The 21,709-nt window shown below is 47.3% G+C and overlaps 1 protein-coding gene across 1 annotated transcript in view; it reads right to left on the reverse strand.

Moving 5' to 3' along the window:
* Positions 1–21,464: 21,464 nt before the first annotated feature.
* LOC119108717 (potassium voltage-gated channel protein eag) overlaps positions 21,465–21,709 on the reverse strand; it is a 36,270-nt gene continuing 36,025 nt past the window's right edge. The window contains exon 8 of the mRNA XM_037232349.1: positions 21,465–21,593. Within this exon, the coding sequence (XP_037088244.1) occupies positions 21,465–21,593 (129 nt within the window). The remainder of the gene's footprint in view (positions 21,594–21,709) is intronic.

Below are 21,709 nucleotides of genomic sequence, written 5' to 3' on the forward strand. Positions count from 1 at the left end.
GATGGGAAAAAAACATCCACCGTGCATTGAGCTTCTATGCCATAAGCAACTTGTTTCTATGGTTGAATCAGTTGCAGTGTGACCCCAATGTTGACAGTATAGCGAACATTACTCAAATGAATGCATGCCAGACTTTTCACTTAACTTTTTTGGATCCTTGACCCGCGTTTTATCCATGGATGTGAGATGTGAAACCGACGTTTGAACACAAAGAACAAACAACAATAATATTCATTTGCTAATTTCCATATGGACATACTTAGGATAGGCTATGACTTTAACTGTGACAGTAAATGATACATGTGGATTGTCTTAATTCGTGTTATACTCCACGATTGTTTTTTTATCCCAGCTGTGTAAACCAACCAACGCGTCTTAATAAAACATGTGTCAACCAAATTTGAAAACCGTTAGCACACTCTGGTAATGTTTTGTCGTAGTGATGAACAAAACCAAGTGATAGAGGTTTAGGATTTAAGTGGATTCACTATATTAATTGGAATGTTCGCATCTTCATTTGTCATGACTTTGAACTAGGCACAACTTTTCCAAATTGCTGGCTCACAGCCAATCTCAGGGGTGGTGAAAGTGTATTTTTTGTCGCCGACCAAATTTTTGGAGGAAAATTGTCGCCAGTAGCGCGAAACAATCCCATGTGGCAAAGTGGTCATTCAGTCCATGCCCAGTACCGTCATCAGTAATCAGTTTATCACCAAGTCTCTTCCAGCACTGCAATTTTCAATAGCATGCACCTCACCCAAACGTCCAGTTATACACTGCCCTTGAACAAATATCAGGATAATTGCTGCTGCTAGAAAAGCAGGCACACCTGCTCTAAACTCATGAGATAGCCCAATCACAGCAGGAATTTTCTTCCATCCTCGAGACTTGCCGAGGCTTCACGTTCTAACTTCATCTACGGCTGGATTTGCTCTCTTCAACCGCAAAAAAACAACAGTGAAAGACCTTGACAGCTAGGGCAGCAGAATACATGGCGGATTCCGAACCAGTAGCAAGCGGCACTGAAAATGACGCCGGCTATGGGGCCTCCACGAGGCCACGCCCCTTATGAAAATCACGCGTGCGCTTCGAGCCCCATCTCAACCGTTATCAAATTAACCACCCTACCGTAGACATGCTCTAAGCCTGGCGTGGCATGTTTTGAATGGTGGGCGCCTTTCGCCGTGCCCCAACTAAGTTGCGTCGAAATTTTTCAATAACTTCACATCAGGCAGAAAGCTCTTTCTGAACAAGTTACTCGCCATGACAGGAGGGGGAAGGTGGGCGATGCGACCCCCCCCCCCCCCCCACGGTTTCCTGAGGATACCAATGCGGCATATTGTGCAGTCTTGCCCAAATCTCTGGTAGCCTGTGGGGCATCCACTGCGCGCATGTTGACACCCAAAAATGCCCCTAGCAATTGTGGTGTCATAGAAGCGATGTTTTTTATGACCACTGCAAGACGATTCAGGGCCGGCGGGTGCGGCGGGGGGCAATCGACGATTCTGCGGACCGCGCGCGGATGGTTGGCGTTGTTACATGAAAGAAACCCTACACAAGGTTCCAAACATATAAAACTACATGTCATTGTACTCACAGTTAACCAAGGGACACACCTCTTTATGTTCCATGTCACTTCACCGCATGGTTTTGCTCCTATGAACATGCAAAGTAGATGTTTGGTCTTCAGGAAAAACTGACCTTCGACTTGGTCTATTGCGGTCAGTTAACAGCAGGAGACTTCTTACCAATCACGAGATTTCGCTAAAGACAGTTCACTGCCTGTTTGTTTTGTTTTAGAGGCTTTACCTTTCTTAGTTTGCAAACGTCAGGGAATCCCCTCCCCCTCCACCAGTTCGCGGTACAAAAGGCGGCGAATCGGGTAAGGATTAAAATTGTTGGCTGTCATCCTCTTTTATTCATTTTGTATATGCTGGTGTAGAAATATGCATTTCAGACCATGCAAACATTAACTGCTAAAGCAGAATGTCACATTTCATTACGAACATCCAAACATAAACTTTCAATCAGCAAGCCAAAATAGCCCTTTGGATGCAAGTAGCATGGAAATATAGGGTTATCTGTTAAGTCCGTCATGTCTAATGCAGGAGTATTAATTCAAATTGATTTCTGGGACACTACCCAATATCTATGTTGGGTTGGGCCCCCTAAATGCCGATTCCTTCCTAGCCTCAGCCAACATTTCTAGCTGGAAATTTACAAAAGCTGTAAGATAAAAGCTTCTTTTAAAACAAAACATTCACTGGACTCAACTTATTGACCATGATCCATGGGTTGCTATATCCCCCCTAATCATGCATAAAAATTAGCACTCCTGTCATCATGCCACCACCACACAAACTATAATGATTTCTTCTATCAGTGTAGGCTGTCTATAAGGTAGGTTGTCTTCCTTCACAGCCTGTAATTACATGTATGTATTGATTACGCTAGTGGTTCCATCCGGACAATTTTCGAATTCAATGTCAGCAAAAACAGCAATGAAACATCATATTTGCATCCACGCAATGTCCACAAGTGCAAAGAAAATATGCACACGAATGAGCACTGCAAAATAAATGGCTTTTACTGCTTTCCTGTTGCAGTAGGGATGCTATCATCAGGAAATAGACAACATTGTCTTCAGAGACAATCAAACGCCAGCCCTTCACTGACCTCATAGGACAGCTAGACCACAATACCATAAAACTGCCTGCTATTTGGAGTAAAACTGTTGGCAAAGGGGAGATGGCAATAAAACCTGCACCCCCCCCCCCTCCTCATTGCCTACACTTCCTACACCATTCCACTGCCCATTTTTGTTGCTTTCCCATGCCCTACATCACTGAGTACCACACAGATTTCCAGCAACCAATATTCATGTTAGCAAAAGGTTGAAATGTTAATAATTTCTTAAAAGCCATAAAAACATTGATAAAACAATTGCATTTTAAGGAGGGGCATGGTTTCTTCAAGAAAGCTTTGAGATCAGCGAAAAATTATGGAATATACCGCCAAAAATATGGATGCCTCCCAGATCAGCACACTTCTTCACACATTTAGGGAGTGGGATGGAGACCCACCCCCTAAAAAGGTGGGGCTCCATCCCCTAAAGGAGGTGGAGCCACCTAAGGGGCCCCACCCCTTAGGGCTCCCTGTTAGTTCAGAAAGAACTAACAGCCCGATGTTAAGTTATCGACAAATTTTAATGCAATTTTCTTGTTGGGACACGGCGAAAGGCGCCAACCAGGCAACGCGTGTCGCGCCAGGCTTGGAGCATGCCTGGGATATGGTGGACAGTTTGATGACGGTTGAGATGGGACTCAAAGCACACACACGATTTTGATATGGGGCATGGCCTCGAGGAAGCCCGCGTATTGGACGTCAGCCCCAGTGCTCCCTGTCACCGACTTGAATTCTGCCATGTATTCTGGTGCCCTGGCTGTGAACGTCTTTCGTTGCTTTTTCGCAGTCGAGGAAAGCAACTTCAGCCGTAGATCGAATTTAAACGTGAGGCCCCGGCAAGTCCCAAGGGCAGAAGAAACCAGTTGTAGTGATTGCGCTATCTCATAGTCTGGGGCAGGTGCGCCTGCTTTGTTAGCTGCAGCACTTATCCTGAAAGTAGCTGAAGAACATTGTAAAATTGGGCGTTTTGGTTGTATGCATCATATTGAAAGTAGCGGTTGTGAAAAATGCTTCCGGTGATAAATGATTCCTGGTGGCGCTACCGCGCATGTACGTCATTACCATGTTATGTCATATGGTATTGCATTACGCTGCTGACGACCATTTCGCCTCCAGAAATTCGGCCAAAACTACCCCTTTATCACCCGTGAAGACGACGTTCTAGTCCTTGACCGCAGTTACATGCAGAACGAACATGCTGGCGTGGTGGCTAGCACCAAAGAGGTGGTTTGCAAATGTACTTGTCTACCATTACATCGACATCAGCTCCCCCTTGGTGGAGACATAGTATAATGCTTCCCCCGGTTGACGCAAGCTGGTTTACGCCATGGGTGCAGCGTGCTACGTCGACGCACGTGGCACGGCTTTAGTTGGACAATGTGAGGCTAATATCACCCCTTTCTGAAAGCAAGCATTAATGTGACCGGCTCCCTTCCAGTGGGATGCTTGCAAATTATTTTTTGTTTGGGTCCATGATCCCGACTATTTTTAGCTGCTCATCCTTGAACTCTTCCGCCATAAAAGACTGACAGACAAACAGACAGATAGACAGCTGTGCATTATGGCGCCCCTTGCGAATCTCGCCTCTTCAGGGGGCGTAATTACCGAGTGGTTAGTACCTTCGGCTCCCACGTAGGCGCCCGAGTTCGAACTCCGGTTGCGCCGTGGCTCCCTGGCGCCAATATGGCCTCTGCTGTTGCTGACGCTGCACAAAAGGGTGTGCAGAATCGTGCGTCACGTTCTAATAAAAAACGAAGATCTCGTCACTTGCTGCACCAGGTATGGACCACCAGGCCTGGCATCTTCGTCACGGAATGTGGCGCACGATCCGGTTGCGTTCGCCTTCCACTGCGAAACCAGTGTTTGGACAGTACTTCGCGTTGCGATTGCAGCCGACAGAAGCGACACGTCGAACAACCCACGACGATGGGCATGCTATTACGAGGGGTATGGACACCTGCTCAACTCATCAATTTTATCAAACAATCTGCGATAGGGGAAAACTTATCGCGCTTTTTCTCTTCTTTATTGTTGTTGTCAAATCATCAAATGTGACGTACCGCAGCAGGTGCAAATGCACATGCTCCTCTGATGGTAGCCTCAAAATGGGAGGTCCTATCGAAGGTCTAAACACTGCTCAGTAAACATTTTCTTCACCCTGCAGGACCTTGTGTGATGCAGAGCACGAGAAATTATTTCATTTCTACCTTTGTGGTGGTTTGGAGCAGATATCCCATCGTTTTCCTGGTACTTGAGGTTTCAATAGCTTGAAGCTTTTTCTTTAGCTACCAAAGCCCTTTTGATGGAAGCACTTCCACAGCACAGCACACCATTTCCTCCTATAATACAGCTGAAAGTAGTCTCCAGCTGTTGTTGCAGATTTCGCAAAATGCGCCTTCGCTCTCTCGCTGCCGGTATCAGACGGGTCACGACGTCGGACTGGGGGCTGGTACGGCGTCGGCTGCCCGGTGCCGTCGTCCCCTGTGCTTATGTCATCGTTAATTGCTCCTAGGCTTTTCGTGTCGGCGGGTGCGTCTTGGCCGTGAAAATCCGGCTCTGCCAGCTTTTTCAGAAGATGACTCAGCTCAGCTTGAGCTCGGCATGTACTGGTGCTGTAATGGGTGCTGCCGCCTGAGTGAAGGACGGACGCACCGCGCGGCCCGAATTACAGTAGGAATGCATGGAGATAAAGCTGACAAAATATCACGAGCCCATGATTCAGCTCTTCAACGCGATCTCATCTACACGCATTCATCCGGTCTGCTGGAACGGTGCCTAAAACTATTGCATTCTTGACCCCGACAAATCGGCATTTCAACACCATGAAACAACTCCATGCAGCAATCAGCTGCAGGTGTTGTGGGGGTAGTGGGAGTAGTGGGAGCCCTGGCATTGCATGGCTTGAGCTGCTGATGCGCAGCGGTTCTCGGACAACGTGTACAGCTCGACCGCCTGCTGCGCCAAACCATTATGCTGGGTACATGGAAAAGACAGAAGTTGATGAATGCTAATTCGACTCTTAACACGCTCTCGGGTGGCCGGTTGAGCCCTTTTCGCTCGGATAGAAGGAACTTAGAAGGGACTCGGATAGAAGGACTTTACCCCTCCCCCTCCAAAGATCTCAAGAAGCAAGAGAGCTAGACATCCAATCCATGGGCGGAGTGGGATATTTTGTACGTTAACTCACATTGCCAAAATTTGGGATACATAGGCCATGATATTCGGGTCAAATAAGATCAACCAATGTCAAACTCAATAGTGATGTCCAAAGTGGCCCAGATCTCCTGATGTAACTGCATCGAACCTATTTACATGGTCGAACCAAAAGGTCACTGAATTCATTTTAGGTCAGTGGCCTTGTTTTGGAAGGTCAGATGATCAAAAACCTTCGAGGCTCTTTTTATGTTTGCATGTAATTTAATATTAAGGGTTATGCTGGGCGATGTTTTCTTAGAAAGGGACCGATCTGGGTCATTTAAGGTGGATGACCCGCTCCGATCTTGAACAAGTGCATGGAAAATCTCTAATGCTGTTTCTGTTATCAAAAAATCAAAATGAGTATCACAAACTACCTTATAAGGTAAGAGTAAGAGGCTCCCTGTCAAGTAAAAACGCTTTGACCTCAGTCTGACCATTATACCTGACCATAGGCCAGACTCCTTTGTTGCATCAAATTGAACGGCTCTCTAAAAATTGCCCTCGCTGAGAGCCACAACCTTACTTCGACTTGCCATGGTCAGTGACCTCACAAGGCATAGCTTATTTTTTACCAAAAGATCCGTTATTCAACTGTCTATAGATACCCGAAGAGTATCGCGGCTTTGCCACGCCGTTAGAAAATTATTCTGAAAAACCTTCGGGTGACAATACTTAGACGCTTGTTGGTACTTCCCACAGCGAATCCCAGACAAGGAGCCTTCGGACGCTTGCATGGCGTTTACAGACGATTACAGACGTGTACAGATGTACACATGCAAATGTAAACCGACCAGTAAGGTACCATGTGCTGTGCTGGACAGGTGAGGTGATAACTCCGTAAGCGTTATCGGTCTTCATAAATACCATGACGAAATGCAGCCTGAAAGACAGACACCTCGGAAAACCATGCACATGGACCTTAGCCATGCGTGAGACCCGTAATGCCTTTCTCTTTCCAAGAGTCACTGCTGACAACTAACGCTATTTCTGATATTACGAGCAAAATTGCATTACGCAAGTCACACACTTCATGATTGCCAAGCCAAGGCTGTAAGCCTATGGGGGTCCGTATTTCGGCGTGTTGATGTCCTGCACACACTGCCATCCGACAACAAATTTGCATTCCTTTCGAGTTGGCAGCACAGATGCTCTCCAATTTCCCAGGCGCACGTGGCCTCAATAGCACACGTGCCCAGTGAGATGCAGTGTATCGCACACAATGCGATACAAGTATGAGAGCCGGGTACGGGAACATTTGATAAGAAAGGGCGCTGTGTGTGTTGCATGCTGTCAAGCAGGACCGGCAAAATATAGCAAGAACCAAGCCAGCTCTAAACCGTCCCAAACATCCTCCCACGTTCTTTAACCCCGCATGACATACTTTACGCACACATTTAGTCACCTGGAAACCCGCCTTAACATGGATATTCCATAGTTTGCCCATTCCGTCTTCAGGGCTGTCGCGATCTCGTGCTCAGCAGTTTCCTCGTAAGCCGTGATGTTACATGTGACGCGTTCCTACTCTCGAGCATTGATAGCAGCCGCACGGGCTGTTGCGATCTCGTGATCAGCAGTTTCCTCCTAAGCCGTGGTGTTACATGTGACGCGTCCCTGCTCTCGAGCACTGACGGCGGCCGCACGGGCTGTTGCGATCTCGTGACCAGCAGTTTCCTCCCAAACCGTGATGTTATATATGACGCGTCCCTGCTCTCGAGCACTGACGGCAGCCACACGGGCTGTTGCGATCTCGTGCTCAGCAGTTCCCTCGTAAGCTGTGATGTTACATGTGACGCGTCCCTGCTTTCGAGCACTGATGGTAGCCGCACGGTGTCGGGAATTCGTGTCAAGACACAGGCTGTGTATTGATTCCAACGCGCATGCTATGCGGAAAACCATGCTCACATGGTTATCTCCAGGTCACATGTGCTGTGGGGTCATTGCGCTGTTTGCGGTGGCTGGCAGGCGAAGAGGCGTGACATCCGGTCACGAAGTCTCCTGGCCTCTGACACGACTGACTGAGTACGGTTTAGTCACATCGGCCGAAACGAAGCACTCGTTCATGGTTAAGGCGGCCATCTATCCCGAGTGGATCGTAATGTTTGTAGCCAGCGAATCACGGACTGTGGGGCTGAGCGCTTATCTATTCTTAGATGCATGATGCTGAAACAAGAAAAAAGTAAGCATCAAGCTGCAACTGCGTCGCGCCCTGCGATTGCAATGCGGTAGAATAATGTGCTTTAATGTGCGTCTTTAACCCTGACCCTCGCTGTGAATGTTGTCCAGGGATGTTCTACACGCCAATCTGTTACCTCAGGGCTAATTACGCTGGACACAGCTCCACTTTGTCTTTATCCGCTGCCTGCAGGAACTCTCCACCGATCCCCAGCAGTACAGTCGTGTCGGGAGCAATGAGAGCAATACTCCGAGCGATGCCCTTGTAGCGAGCAAGCAAACGGTAGTTGCTGCTACCGACACCCGGCTATCAGATCTTCGATGCAATTGCAGCTGTTAGTCATCTGCTGCACAGCGATAACGTTTCAAAGTAATCGACCAACTGGCAGTGCCGTCTGAACAACTGACAAAGGACTCCCATAGAGGGCAATGACACTTCCTTATAAATGACGGAAGCACATAATTAGCCAATGTGTCAACAATATCAGAAGCAAACAAGCATTCGGTGGCAGTCTATTTTACATCTTATCCGTTATTCCGTTTCATGCGAGCGTCTCATAAACAGCGGTTAAACGGTGCGCAAAAGACGTCCGCATAAACAAAAAAGTGGATAGAACAGGAAGGCTCGCATGTCACCTGAAACTACCATACAGTGCTCTGCAGCCTGGAGACAGGACAGGCTGATCCGGACCCTGATCCTCCTCCCGGGTGGTTTGATCCGGACCCCGATCCACGTCCTGGGAGGTCTGACCCGGATCTTGATCCACTTCCCTGGTGGTTGGATCCAGGTGCGATCCACATCCTGTCCCGAGTGGTCTGATCCGCACCACGATCTACGTCCTGGGCGGTCTGATCCGGATTCAGATCCGCTACCATAATGGTTGGATCCAGGTCCAGTCCATGCCCTGCCCCAAGTGGTCTGATACGGCCTGTTGATGCCTGCAGCGTTGGAGCAAAGCCAATCCAACAACAGAGCGATGCTACCCTGTCATCTGACACACGTCTTTGGCGCAAGTTGACCTCACCTGAGCAGCAGAAGGCTCCCTGGCGCGCGCTTCTATGCACCTGGCCTGGCCTCGGTTGCACCTGGCCTGACCTCCGGCTGTACCTAGCCTGACCTCCCGCGCACGGACGGCGCGTCTCACTGGCCGGCTCTCCAGACGCGCCTGCAAGCGACGCTGCTTTCGCCGCCGGTTGGGTCGCGTTGCTTCACATTGAGGTCAGCCGGCCGGCCGGGCGGGCGGAGTGTGAGGCGGAGACGGCGCGCCGCCGAGCGTCGTAGCCAAGGCGGCGACGGCCCGCTCGTCACGGCTCCACCGACGGCAGCAGCCCGCTCGACTCGGCTCTACCGACGGAAGCGGCCCGCTCGACACGACTCTACCGACGGAAGCGGCCCGCTCGACACGGCTCTACCGACGGAAGCGGCCCGCTCGACACGACTCTACTGACGGAAGCGGCCCGCTCGACACGACTCTACTGACGGAAGCGGCCCGCTCGACATGGCTCTACCGACGGCAGCGGCCCGCTCATAGGCGTCGCCTGATACAGCTGCCAGGAAACATTAAACACCGAGGTCGTTGCTGCCTGTATGAGAAAGCCGCATGCCATGAGCCTGTCTGTGTTTGTAGTTACGATTGTAAACACGTCTTGCCTACTCCATATCATATCTACTCGCATGGGGTGATACTGTCATGTCAATTGAAAGGAAATGAGACGAAGTCGCACTCGGATAGGCTTATGAAATGTTGGCCAAACTGTTTGATATTCCTCGCGGCATTTACTCTGCATGGATGTTTAGTGAAAGTTTTTTTTGTGAAACGCTTTTTTTGCTTTTGTGTTTTTGTTTAGTGAACGTTTAGTGAAGTGAACTCCATATTTGATACATGAGCAAAATTTGGCTACGCCTTGGCTGGAGACTCTGGGCTCATGGCTAGGCCAAACCTGGAGGCTCAGAGCTCATGGCTAGGCTATGGCTGGAGGCCCAGAGCTCATGGCTAGGCCATGGCTGGAAGCTCAGGGCCCATGGTTCCCGACATTGCCCTCGACTTTCGATATTCTATGCGTACAAACTTTATGGCCTCGTACAAACATTGCACACTCTCATCAATTCAAAACAAAAAAGGATACAGATCCAACCAGGATTATTGGTACTAATAATACAATTATCACAGACGATCCGGATATCGCAGAATCACTTAACCTCTTCTTCAGCGAGATCGGACAACAGTTAAAAGACGAGATGCCTAAATCATCTTTCGACCCCCTCCAGCTCATCACAAATGTCGAAAATGAAATGGATCTGCCCCCCACTAATGAACAGGAATTAATTCTTCTCATCGATGGGCTAAACAACGTCGGAGCTGGAGTCGACAATATTAATTCAAAAAATATTCAAGTTATCTTATAAGGTTATACTCAAACCAATTCTCCATCTTTTCAACAGCTGTTTGTCCTCGGGGATATTTCCAAGCATTTTCAAAAAAGCCGTGATTAAACCCCTCTTTAAAAGTGGGGACTCGCAACTTGTAGATAATTACAGACCTATCAGTATCTTGCCGTTTATGTCCAAAATTCTTGAAAAACTTATATATAATAGACTCGTCCTTCATCTAAACCAAAACCAGCTAGTTCACCAAAATCAGTTCGGATTTCAGAAGAACAAAAGTACTTACATGCGAATTCTTCTTCTGCAGGAAACTATTACTAAGGTTTTTGAAAATGGGGAATATGTGTTAGGTTTGTATTTAGATCTGAAAAAAGCCTTTGACACTGTAAACGTTAGCCTTCTTCTACGTAAACTTACTAAATATGGTATTCGACGAAAATCTCATGAAATCATTTCTTCATATTTGTCTGGCAGAACTCAATGTGTAAAAATCAGGAATGATCTATCAACAATCAAAAACGTAGCAATGGGGGTACCCCAAGGATCCATTCTCTGCCCAATCCTCTTTTTAATGTACATAATGACTTACCTAAATTAAGCAGTAACATGATTTGTCTGTCTTACGCTGATGATACTGCGATTGTTTTCAAAAATAAAAGTATTGTCGAACTTCAAAACAATGTCAGTACGCTATTGCTTCTAATGACTTCTTGGTTTGCTGCTAATTTTCTCTCCCTGAACGTATCAAAAACATTCACACAGCATTACACAACCCTTTCTTCGCATTTCCGACTAAATGTGCAAATTAATAATCCACCTATTGAAGAGAAAAAATAAATTAAATACCTTGGTGTAATCATTGACAAATCTCTTAAGTTTACAAGCCACACTAATTTTGTGGCTTGTAATATATGTATGCCTTAATATATGCGGTTACAAAATAAATAATGAATGTAATAACTCCTTTCGATGCAAATGCTCAGTTAAGTGCTTAGCACAATCACTTGACCCTCGGCCTATGTCCGTTTCTTTCACCAGTCGCCGTATGAGAGCGGAGGCTCAAGTACCCCCTCCAGATCTGAAAACTAAGCAACCTGGAGGCAGCGAAAGAGCGGTATGAGAAAGCTATCGTCAAATTGCATCAGACAGGTTTCACTGGGCATGAGAGGATATGGTTTTTGACTGGCTAAATCAGGCCGAAGCGGCCACATTAGCCCCTTATAGACTCCACTTGCTACCTCAAGAATTAAGCGCGCTATGACAATACAGACAATGGTGTTGAGTCACTCTTGATGAACTTCATCGGATGGCTTATCGATGGACATCAACAGGTGCCACCTGTGACATGTCCCGCCTGGTCAAATGGATGAAGGCCACTGTAGTACTCTCCAGTCCAGCTACATCATCAACTAAGGAACACACGTCCATAAAAAACACGGTAAGAAAGGCCTTTTAGAACTTTGAAGCATGCATGTTATGGTAAAATGGTATGAACTCCGCAAGTTCATATTCGGTCATATGGATTAAAGATCGACCCAGTTTCACGGATGGCCTGACCTTGCACAACCAACCAGAGCGACGACGGTGTACTTTTGAGTGAAGAGTTGAGAAAAGCAGTCTATAAATTGTTTTTGTAATGCATTTCCAAGAACCAACCCTTGCTAGTACCTTTCATGCAAACTCCGCCAGCATGACCGTCAACAAAGAGGTCGGAGATCGTGAACCGTTCACACCAGCGGCATCAACATCAGAAGCGTCCAATGTTTACATGCGTAAATTCTCTAAAAAAGAAAACTAAGCCACCCGAACTTACAGCAGAGCGCACGGAGCCATTCAGATGTTATCATCTCAAGTCATCTGAACTGCTTTCATCACAATTTACTTCCTGGTAATCTAGAATATATAGGGTTTGTGTTCAGATTCTGACAGGTGCCATGAACTGTTTTCTAGCGTGCGGCACACAAAGCGCTGGATCTTTGAGCATTCCATGGAAGGATCTCACAAAACTGCACCCTTTTTATCCGTGCCTGACGATGCTAGGCAGAGTTACGATCTGTCCTCCCATCTCCATGCACTGCAGCACATCAATATCCCGCGGCATCCCTCGTCCAGATGGGGTAGGTTTGGCGCTGCTGGTGACTGTCAGTAGCGGAGCACGCACTGGTGGCCTTCGTCGTACGCTCAGCCGGTGGAGTTTGAATCGGCACGAGGGTTGTATCCGCCCCAGCCATGCGGCTGGCCGGCCGCAGGGACAAGGACCTCCGGGCGGACCACAATCTCCAATGCCAGCCAAAGGGCCCTGCGCGCTGATCAATGGCCCAATGAGTCGATAAGGGCCTATATTGCGGTACGGCACCACCAGCAACGCACAGCCGGCCCCGTGGTGGCATGGGCTTAAGGGCTCATTTCCCCAAGCAGGGACAAAGCAGGAGCCAGCGATTAGGGTTGTGATCTCACATGGCAGCGAGATGATCTCTTGCACCGATAGGAGCCCCTGAGACAGAGCGTTCCTCTATTTCGGCCGGAGATCACGAACAACGAGCAGTCGGCTCCACGGTCGTCTGAGTTCTGGGGCCCCCTTTCTCAGGCAGGAATAGGGACGGGACTGCGGTTTTCATTGGTCGGCGCTCTGGTATCGTTCAGGAGTCCACAGTGCCCAACAGGGTTTTATGTGTTAAAAAGGGGCCTCGAATCGGTCAAGGGAAGATTTGATCCACCGGGACGGTGACGGGAGCACGAATGGCTGATAGTCTCTTGCGTTGGTCGGGGCCCTCGGACCACTGAAGGAAACGTTCAAACTTATGATGAGTGTTCATATTGAGACAATAGAAGAGAGCTGTGCTTATCGGGACCCCCAGTAGCGACCAGTGGGCCCTCCAACTTCAATCAGCATGGGCCCGTTAATCCCAACTGGAGTCCATGTGCCCATTATTTGACCACCTGCGGCGATGAGAGATCTTGTTGCGTTAATGGCGGTTCATGCGCCGATACGGGGTCAACTGCGCGGGTCTGAAAGCTTCCCGCATCAAGGAGCGAACCGATGTAATATGATGTATCCCTCTAGGAGCCTCCGGATATCCCAGGGGATGCCGCTTCGTGTCGCCAGAATGACGGCCGGAAGACATACCGCGGTGGGACAGAATAGCCCTTCAGCCCTTTACCGGGGACAGTAATGTGTCCCGCAGTGCTGTAGTCAAGGGGGGCCTCTAACGAAAATAAATAAGGAGTCTCATTAGCATTGAATAGAGTGTCGAATGTTGCGATGTCGAATTGAGTTTAAAACGCACACGGCCATCCCATGATCGTCCGAGAACCTTGATTCTTTTGCAGAATCGACTAGGGAAACAAATACCATCAAGAGGTTTGAGCCTGCGCGCCAGGTGACAGTAGCGTGGAGGTTCACACGCCTGCGTTAACCACTGCGCGTCTCGGAAACCACAGGCACGGGTTTCAGTTCCCCGCGGTGTCCTCTCTTCCCGCTAGGGTGACAGGCTGGGGATGTCATGCAGCCCCAGCAGCTGAGTGTGTCATAAAGCCCCAATGACACCCGTAATCTTGGGAAATAAGAATAGCGATGGCTTTGATCACAATTTTGGTAAAACTGAACAGCGTTGGCCACTGCGTGTAACGTCAGACAGAGCGCGCAGTGCCACAACAACCATCGTGAAATGATATTTCTGGATGTCTCAAAATTTAATCGTAAGGTTTAAAGACTACACTAAGCGAATCCTTTTTAACAACTTTGAGTCCCTTCTCTGGACAGATGAACAGTTACAACACGAAACATCAAAATTTTACCTTTACTCTTCCAGTCCCACAAAGGATGCCAGCGCCACTTCGCGGTGCTATAAAGACCAATGCGTTTTTGCCATCAATCCGAAAACCACACAGGTGACATATACCCCCGGAATATCTCTACGTGTACCAGTTTGTGCCCAAAGCGCTTAAATGTGCTTGTGTCGACTGTGCCATCATTTTCGTCCATCTGTTGGCCACGGCCCAACGTTAGCCGCGAGGCCGACGCCGCGCGGCAAGAGGAAACTGCAATGCCTGGCGTTGAGGTTTTTGTTGCTAATATGTGCGAGCGCGCTTGCTCAGAACTACGTTACATAACTTGTACAGCTAATCGGTGCTGAAGGAATGTTGAACACATCCATACAAACGTGACTTGGCCATGATAGTACAAATCGTTATCCCATTTTAACCTTCAATCTACATTCACGGAATCCTTGACATCTTTGCATAAACCAAACAAAAATTGTGACAAAGTTTCCAAATTTTATCGCTTCAAAAGAGTCCACTAGACCATTGCAGAATGAAGAGTGCTGGGGATCTACTTCATGCAGCCATTTACCCGATTATTTTTTTAGTTTATTAGTTTAAACTTAAAACACAATTGATATTGCGATGAAACAGGCCTTTATTCCAATTATGGAAGATAAAAATATGTAAGACACACAGATACACCCATCCACCCACCCACCCACCCACACCCACCCACACACCCATATATATATATATATATATATATATATATATATATATATATATATATATATACGTTCAGCTGAGGTGAGCTCGGAGCCGCCGATCGACTCGCAGGTATCCAGACACGTTCCAGGCTGATGCGGATCCTACTTCGAGTGTCGGCGTGTTCTCCGTCCTCTGGTTCCTCGGGCACTTTGCACGTGTCCTGATGTCTGAAGTCCGCAGAGACAAGCGGATGATCTGAGCGCACATTTCGTTGTTGTGAAGACCGACCGTCTAGGAGCTGCGTCAGGCGCAGTAATTTCTGGGAGACACTTGCAAAAACGGCGAGTCACATAGGAATCATTTTTTCCTCTGGAACGGCCAGACAACCGGTGTCGGCATGCCGATTAAAAATACTCCAAATCGCAAAGGGTCATGTGACAAAATTAGGAAAATAATCCTGAATCGATAATCTCTCGATAAAATTACAAAAAAGCAGGGTCCTGGAAGAGCTTTTGCTAACGTTTAAGAAAAAACCAGATGTGCTGGTAGATCGGTCAGGATTATTTGAAGCAGAATTTCAGATCTCAAAAGACATTGGTACAAAAGTTCAAAGGGGGTCCTTAAATATGAAAAGTCCTTTTTCTGAGGTGAGCATCATAGATGGAACTGCCTTGCCTGGCACAACTGACCGAGCAAACAGGGGTAAAAAAGTACCTTTTCTGTCACCGACGAAACTTGGAACCGTCTTAATTGTCACCTGGAGTCAAATCTTTCAGAAACCGTTGCAATTTATCTCTAAATGCGATTAACCATAAAACAAAGACAAATTAAATGCAATGCGGCATAACCAGCAAACGTTTTCGTCCAGGGAGTTCACTTGCACAAAAGCTTCATCTGCTTGCGATCACACACTGAATGACGGTTGGGAATAAACTAATATAATTTTCATGTAAAGGTATACTTACATAACCAGCCTAAACGCATGCAGTTTCAGCTGTCACTCCTATCCAGTTAGTGTGTGTGTGGGGGAGGGGGGGGGGGGGGGAGCGGGATTGTGCCTCATAACCAGGGATGCATTTTATTATCTTTAGGTATCATTTTTATCCATTATTTTTCATTTCTAATAACTTTAGGGTTCAGCCCCAAAACTTATTTTGAGAACCTACACCCCTGCTCCCAAGCGTGAATAGTGCGTCAACCCTAAGGCGAAAGCTGCTTTAAGTGCATTTCGCAGGCAGACTATCTAGGCAGGCCATCTATCTTCCTGTGCCCCTTACCTAAAATAATTATCAGATAAAGATGTACTTAACATAACCAGCCTAAAGACCTTTAGTTTCCCATTCGGTTGGACGGGGTGGGGTGGGGGTGGAGGTGGGATGTACCTCCTAACCAGGGATGCAGATTCCAACTTTTACTTATGATTTTCATCCCTTACTTTTCATTTATCATAATTGGCGGGTTCAGCCCCCCCTCAAACTATGACAAACTACAACCCTGTTCCAAATTGCGAAAAAGCGTAAAATCTGGACAGAAAACTGTTTCCAGTGCATTTCGAGGGCAGCCTCAGTCATTTTTCGTCCTGCGCTCCTTCCCCTTCCGTCCCTCACCTTCACGTATTTTGCAGAACTGTATCCACGCAACCCTATATTTATCGATTGCACGGCTCTACAAGCACCTGAAACAATACCACTGCTGTTTCCGTGGCGTCATCGTAGTCAGCTGGAAGCATTGGCGATCTTCGTTATCTTCGCATAATCATTGCCGGTGCAGATTTCGCACCTACTACCATGAGCTTATTTATTTAGAGCAAAATCCACACAATAATGGTATCAAACGACAATGACAAACGACATTTTTGAACACCTCTAGCACCATCATTTAGCTTTATATGCAATATGATGACAACCAAAAACATTTATCTGACGTCTGCCCACAGATCAGTGCGCTAAGTCTGAGGTGCAATGGACGATGTAAGAGGCATACACCAGCGATGCTCGGCCTCTTACCTCAAAGCCGCGGCTGCACTCAGTAGCAGAAAGCCCCAGGTGAATTTCTGACATTTGTCATTCCAACAACCTTCGTTTGTCTCTGAAACTACAACTCAGGCAGTGTCTGAAACTTGGGCAAGTCTTGGTCTTTTTAGCCCCACGACATTTTGTTCTCCACAAATATATGCTGGAAATAATCCAAAAATTTGTCTCCTTTAGCGACGTCAGATAAAGGCAAGCTTGCTTGAAACTTCGACAGCATCGCGTGCCACACTCACACGACTAAATGAGGGATACTGCTTGCGGGTTACAGACGAATCGCTCCACCATATCACAAACAATCTTTCCTTGCAATGCACTCAGTGCCCAGGTCTGTTGCTACTCACCAGCGCACGTTTAACCCACCTACCGTCCAACGACACCGACGCACTCATGCCGGGCCCGAGCCCGTGCTCAAAACAGCAGCGTCTCTTGAGGGGCCGGTGGGAAGCGTAGAGACTATCTCGTATACGTCACGATTCAACGTTTCTGGATTGCACGTAGAAATGGTCGTAACGCAACACAATAAAAATTGATACGAAACTTTGTGGTGTCACGCCAACACTGATTCCTGAATATGGCGTGAATTGAGCTGTATTGATCAAAAATTAGTTTTAGCTTCTTTTTACTAGTACCTCTATCAAATTTCCGTTTGAATCTAACAAAAATGGAGGTTGTTTAGAGGGTGTAATGGTGACGTCAAACACCATCCCAAAACATCCGCTTGGGAGCGCGGAAATCCACGACTCCGCGAGTCTCCGGCTCTTGGGGGGGATTCAGCACTGGAGAGAAGGCATATTCTCCACCAAGAAATCCGAGCTGTACACGCGCTTAAAATGCATAAAAGGGGCACTAAACGAAAACAAAACCGATAAATAACTTACAGCGGCTCTGTCGTTGAAGACTGCTATTCCCAGCGCGCCATTTATGTGGCCTTCCGAGTTTTTTTTTGTAGGAGCTGCTTTTTCTTCTCTTGTCATTGGCAATCACAAATTTGTTAAAACGTGCTCTAGGGAATGGTTCGACAAGTGCACAACATTTAAACGTTGGTTTTTGTCAGCATTAATTGGGACTCACACCTTTACAATAGACTTATCAATATAAACAGCTTCGTGTCAACTTGCTTTCTTTTCTTGCTTTCTTCATCTGCAACTTTCTATCAACTAGCTTCAAAAATCTACAGTAGGCGTGATGATAGACTTAGGAAGGAAGCACTCACTTATGAAGCCAGATAATTTAAGAATTGCAAGCAGCCAATCCGTAATGATCTTTTGGCAATCACTGAGACCAGCTAGAGAATGGCGTTTACTGTCACCTGCTGCCAAAGGATATTCTTTTGTGTCAGCTGTGAATACCATACCAATTCACCAGGGCTATTTTGTCCTCCCTACAAGCCATGAGTTTAAAAGTTTTGTTCTCGCCCCCAAGAGTCAAAACCGAATTTCAGACACTGAACTCATGTGTCCACAAACAACAAGGCTCCTGGATCGGCAGCCATGTAGGGCTTTTTAGCGCTATTGCCTTAAAACTAACGATAACCTACGTTTTTTAGCCATTCAGCTTTTCACGACATGAACAACACCAACAGCAGCCCACAGCCTTGCACTGAACCCAACGCATTACCGCGTGGCGAGCAATCAAGCCCATCGGTCTCAAATGGCACGACGCCTAAAACGCTGCGTGGCAAGCTGATCACGTTCGTCGCAAGATGTCGTGGCCAGCCACGATTCTCACGGCTGGTAATAAGCCTAGTTATTTGGTCTTTTATACTGCTTGGTATGTGAAGTGAACCTTGGCTGAAAAGTCTGTAAAAAGCACTGATCTGACGGGTATTGGAAAGGCGTTATGTCACCAGTGATCTGTGACGTCAGCACTGACATAGTATAATGTGTAGTATGTTTTTGTCACCTGCTAAAAACTATCCTGATTAAAGCCACTATGCTTGGTAGTATCGTATAGCTCAACTTCCTCAAGCAGTGAAACGTCAACATTTTGGCACGTGATCACGCTGCAAACGTCAGCGAGTGCAGACCGATGCTAAGCTTTGAGTTTCGTCGAGCGGAGATAATCTGTTGTAACATGGCCTTGTCTGTTGAAATTTGTTTTTGCTTTCGTAATTCTGTCACCAACTGGCTCGCAAAAGTGTCAGTTTTTGTCACGGATCATACCAGCTAAATCAGAAGCTTTTGTGCGACCAAGCCCGCAAACATTTTGAGTCACATGCTGGGCTTTAGCGACCAGCGCACTCGTAATTTGTATGCGTGCAGTTCAAGAGGCGCTCATGTAGTTATAAAAATACAATGGACACAATTGAATGTAACATCACTTGCGAATCAAACCATAACTATGCTTAGAATTCCAGTATATTATAATGCACCGAAGTAACTAATGCTTCAGAACCTTAAAGGACACTCACGGGCATTGTGCGTAAGTGACAGACTTAAAGAACAAAAGCCCCCTATCATCTCGAAAACAATTCACCTTTCTTCCTGTAAAACGATAACCCTGATCGGTGTGGCACGTAATATACAGGTGCACTACTGGAGCAGCCAACTCAAGATGAACGAATTTTTGCCTATGCTGGTACTCGAGGAAACCAGCAAAACAACCACTTTCCCAAAATGTGTTTGATTTTTCGCTGGGCAATGCGGTACACTCGTGGAAAGTGACCTGGGACTGATTAGTATAATCCATTGCTGCTGGTGCAACCGACCGCATCGGATTGTAATCATAGATCCGTACATAGCGGATTGGCAGGCAAGTGAAGCGTAAAACTGAAACCATCAAGAGCCATACCTTACGTCACTGCATGGTAACGACGTAACGATGGTACTTTGCGACACAGGTGGGCTGACGAGATCGCATCCCGACACCCCCAATACTTCAGGGACTGCGCTGACGTACAGTAACAGTGGTACTTTGCGACACATGTGAGCTGACGAGATCGCATCCCGACACCCGCAATACTCCAGGGACTGCGCGACGTACAGCAACGCTGATGACAAGCTATACTCATTGCAACACTTCAGGTGAGATGAGACCGCGGACATCTGTGTGGTAGAGTCAAAACTACACAGGCTGTGTAGAAATGCTTCGTGTTCCCTTTCATGATGACGATGATTATTATCATTATGATTTGGGCTTAAAGGCGCGCCGACCGCCCTGGTCATGTAACGCCTATTGCTTTCATCACTAAATGAAGACTTCATGACAAAAATGATAAGCTCGTGCTGATGTGAAATGTCTAGGACTCTGTGGATTTTAGCAATTTCTCTCCAACCTTTTTTTCTCTGTAATCTAGCATTCATCTAGTCACAAAAAACCCTAAATGAGTGATAAGAGTGGTGGGCGAGTCTCATTTCCACCGACAAGTGGTTCGCCGGTTTTCACAGGGACAAAGTGAATGACACAATCGATATCCGAAATCGAAATCGAACCGAAACAGTCGATTACATCGATATTCCGTGTATAAAATACAACGTTCTGAACCGTGTTCCAGCTTTGCACGTGGCTTACAACTGAAATGGGCAGATTGCAGTGCACTGTGGGATATGCACCACACACGGCACCAGTAATACCAGCGGGCAAGGTCGACGCTACCTCAAGCAACATCTCAAATAGGAATACCAGCTGATGTCTTTCGTTGCATATCATCAGTCAACCAGCAGATAAATTTTGTCGCCATCACTTGCTTGATTTTCAGATGTTCTTTTTTTCTCTGCTATCTTGCACTGATATCAAACGGCTATTGTTGACGCACAACACGCTCGAAAGGCTAGTGTAAATGTTTCCATGCCATAGAATGCAAAGAAACCTCGGCGCAATTGCACGGCTCAATATCGGTTTATTTCCATTCGATTACAAAATATGTATTGATTTCCCATCGTAGTTTGCAAAAGGCAAGCGCAACAGATGATCAACGGACTGGAGAGGATAAGCACAGGTCTCAAACCGATAACAACCAAGTGATATTATGTGACAATACATATGGAATAGTGCAAATACACACTTTTCAGTCCCGCACACGCATTCATTGGATTTAAAAACATGTCATTTTGTTGTTTGGGCGCACTAAAAGAGCGTGGATCCTGTTTCACCGCAGGCTACGAAGAAGAAAAGGTGACGAGGCGAATACAAACTGCAAATTTCGACCATGACTAATGGAAAGCACCACAAATATTGGCCCTGTTCACGAAATTGTTAAATGGTAAAAAATGGTTAAATGGTAAAATAAAGAAATTGTTAAAAGATCAAAAAATTGCTACATTCCATTCTATGGACATATCTTTACACCGCTTGAAACACACAAACCTGTATACTTCTGAACTCCAGCATAACAACAATATTCATGCACCCGGCCACTTACCAGGCCATTTAATCGCACGTTAAAGTGGGGCCATCACTGGGTTGCTGGCTCCCGCAGCCATTCAAAATGGCTTGACCCTCTCTCCGGACAAAGTGCAAAAGGAGGCGGGCGGCGACAAGACTACGGCTGCGGCGTCGGCGCCGGGCCGGACTGGCCGCTACAGGTACTCGTCCGGCGAACTAGGGCGGCCGTCACGGTACGGCGCCGCCACGCTCTTCTGCGACACAATCTCGTCCTCGAGCATCCGCTGCAGCAGCGACGAGCCATCACCGTCCGGCTCGGCCGCCTGCGCGGTGGACGAGCGGCGGCGCAGCCGGGACGCCGTGCGCCGGCTTGCCTCCCCGCCGCGCCGCTTCGCCTGCGCGCTCGTCCGCTCGGCGGCGCCACGCTCCGTCCGCGCCG

This window comes from Pollicipes pollicipes, unplaced genomic scaffold, assembly GCF_011947565.3.
Source record: "Pollicipes pollicipes isolate AB1234 unplaced genomic scaffold, Ppol_2.1 Scaffold_2555;HRSCAF=2994_pilon_pilon_pilon, whole genome shotgun sequence".
Lineage (NCBI taxonomy): Eukaryota > Metazoa > Arthropoda > Thecostraca > Pollicipedomorpha > Pollicipedidae > Pollicipes > Pollicipes pollicipes.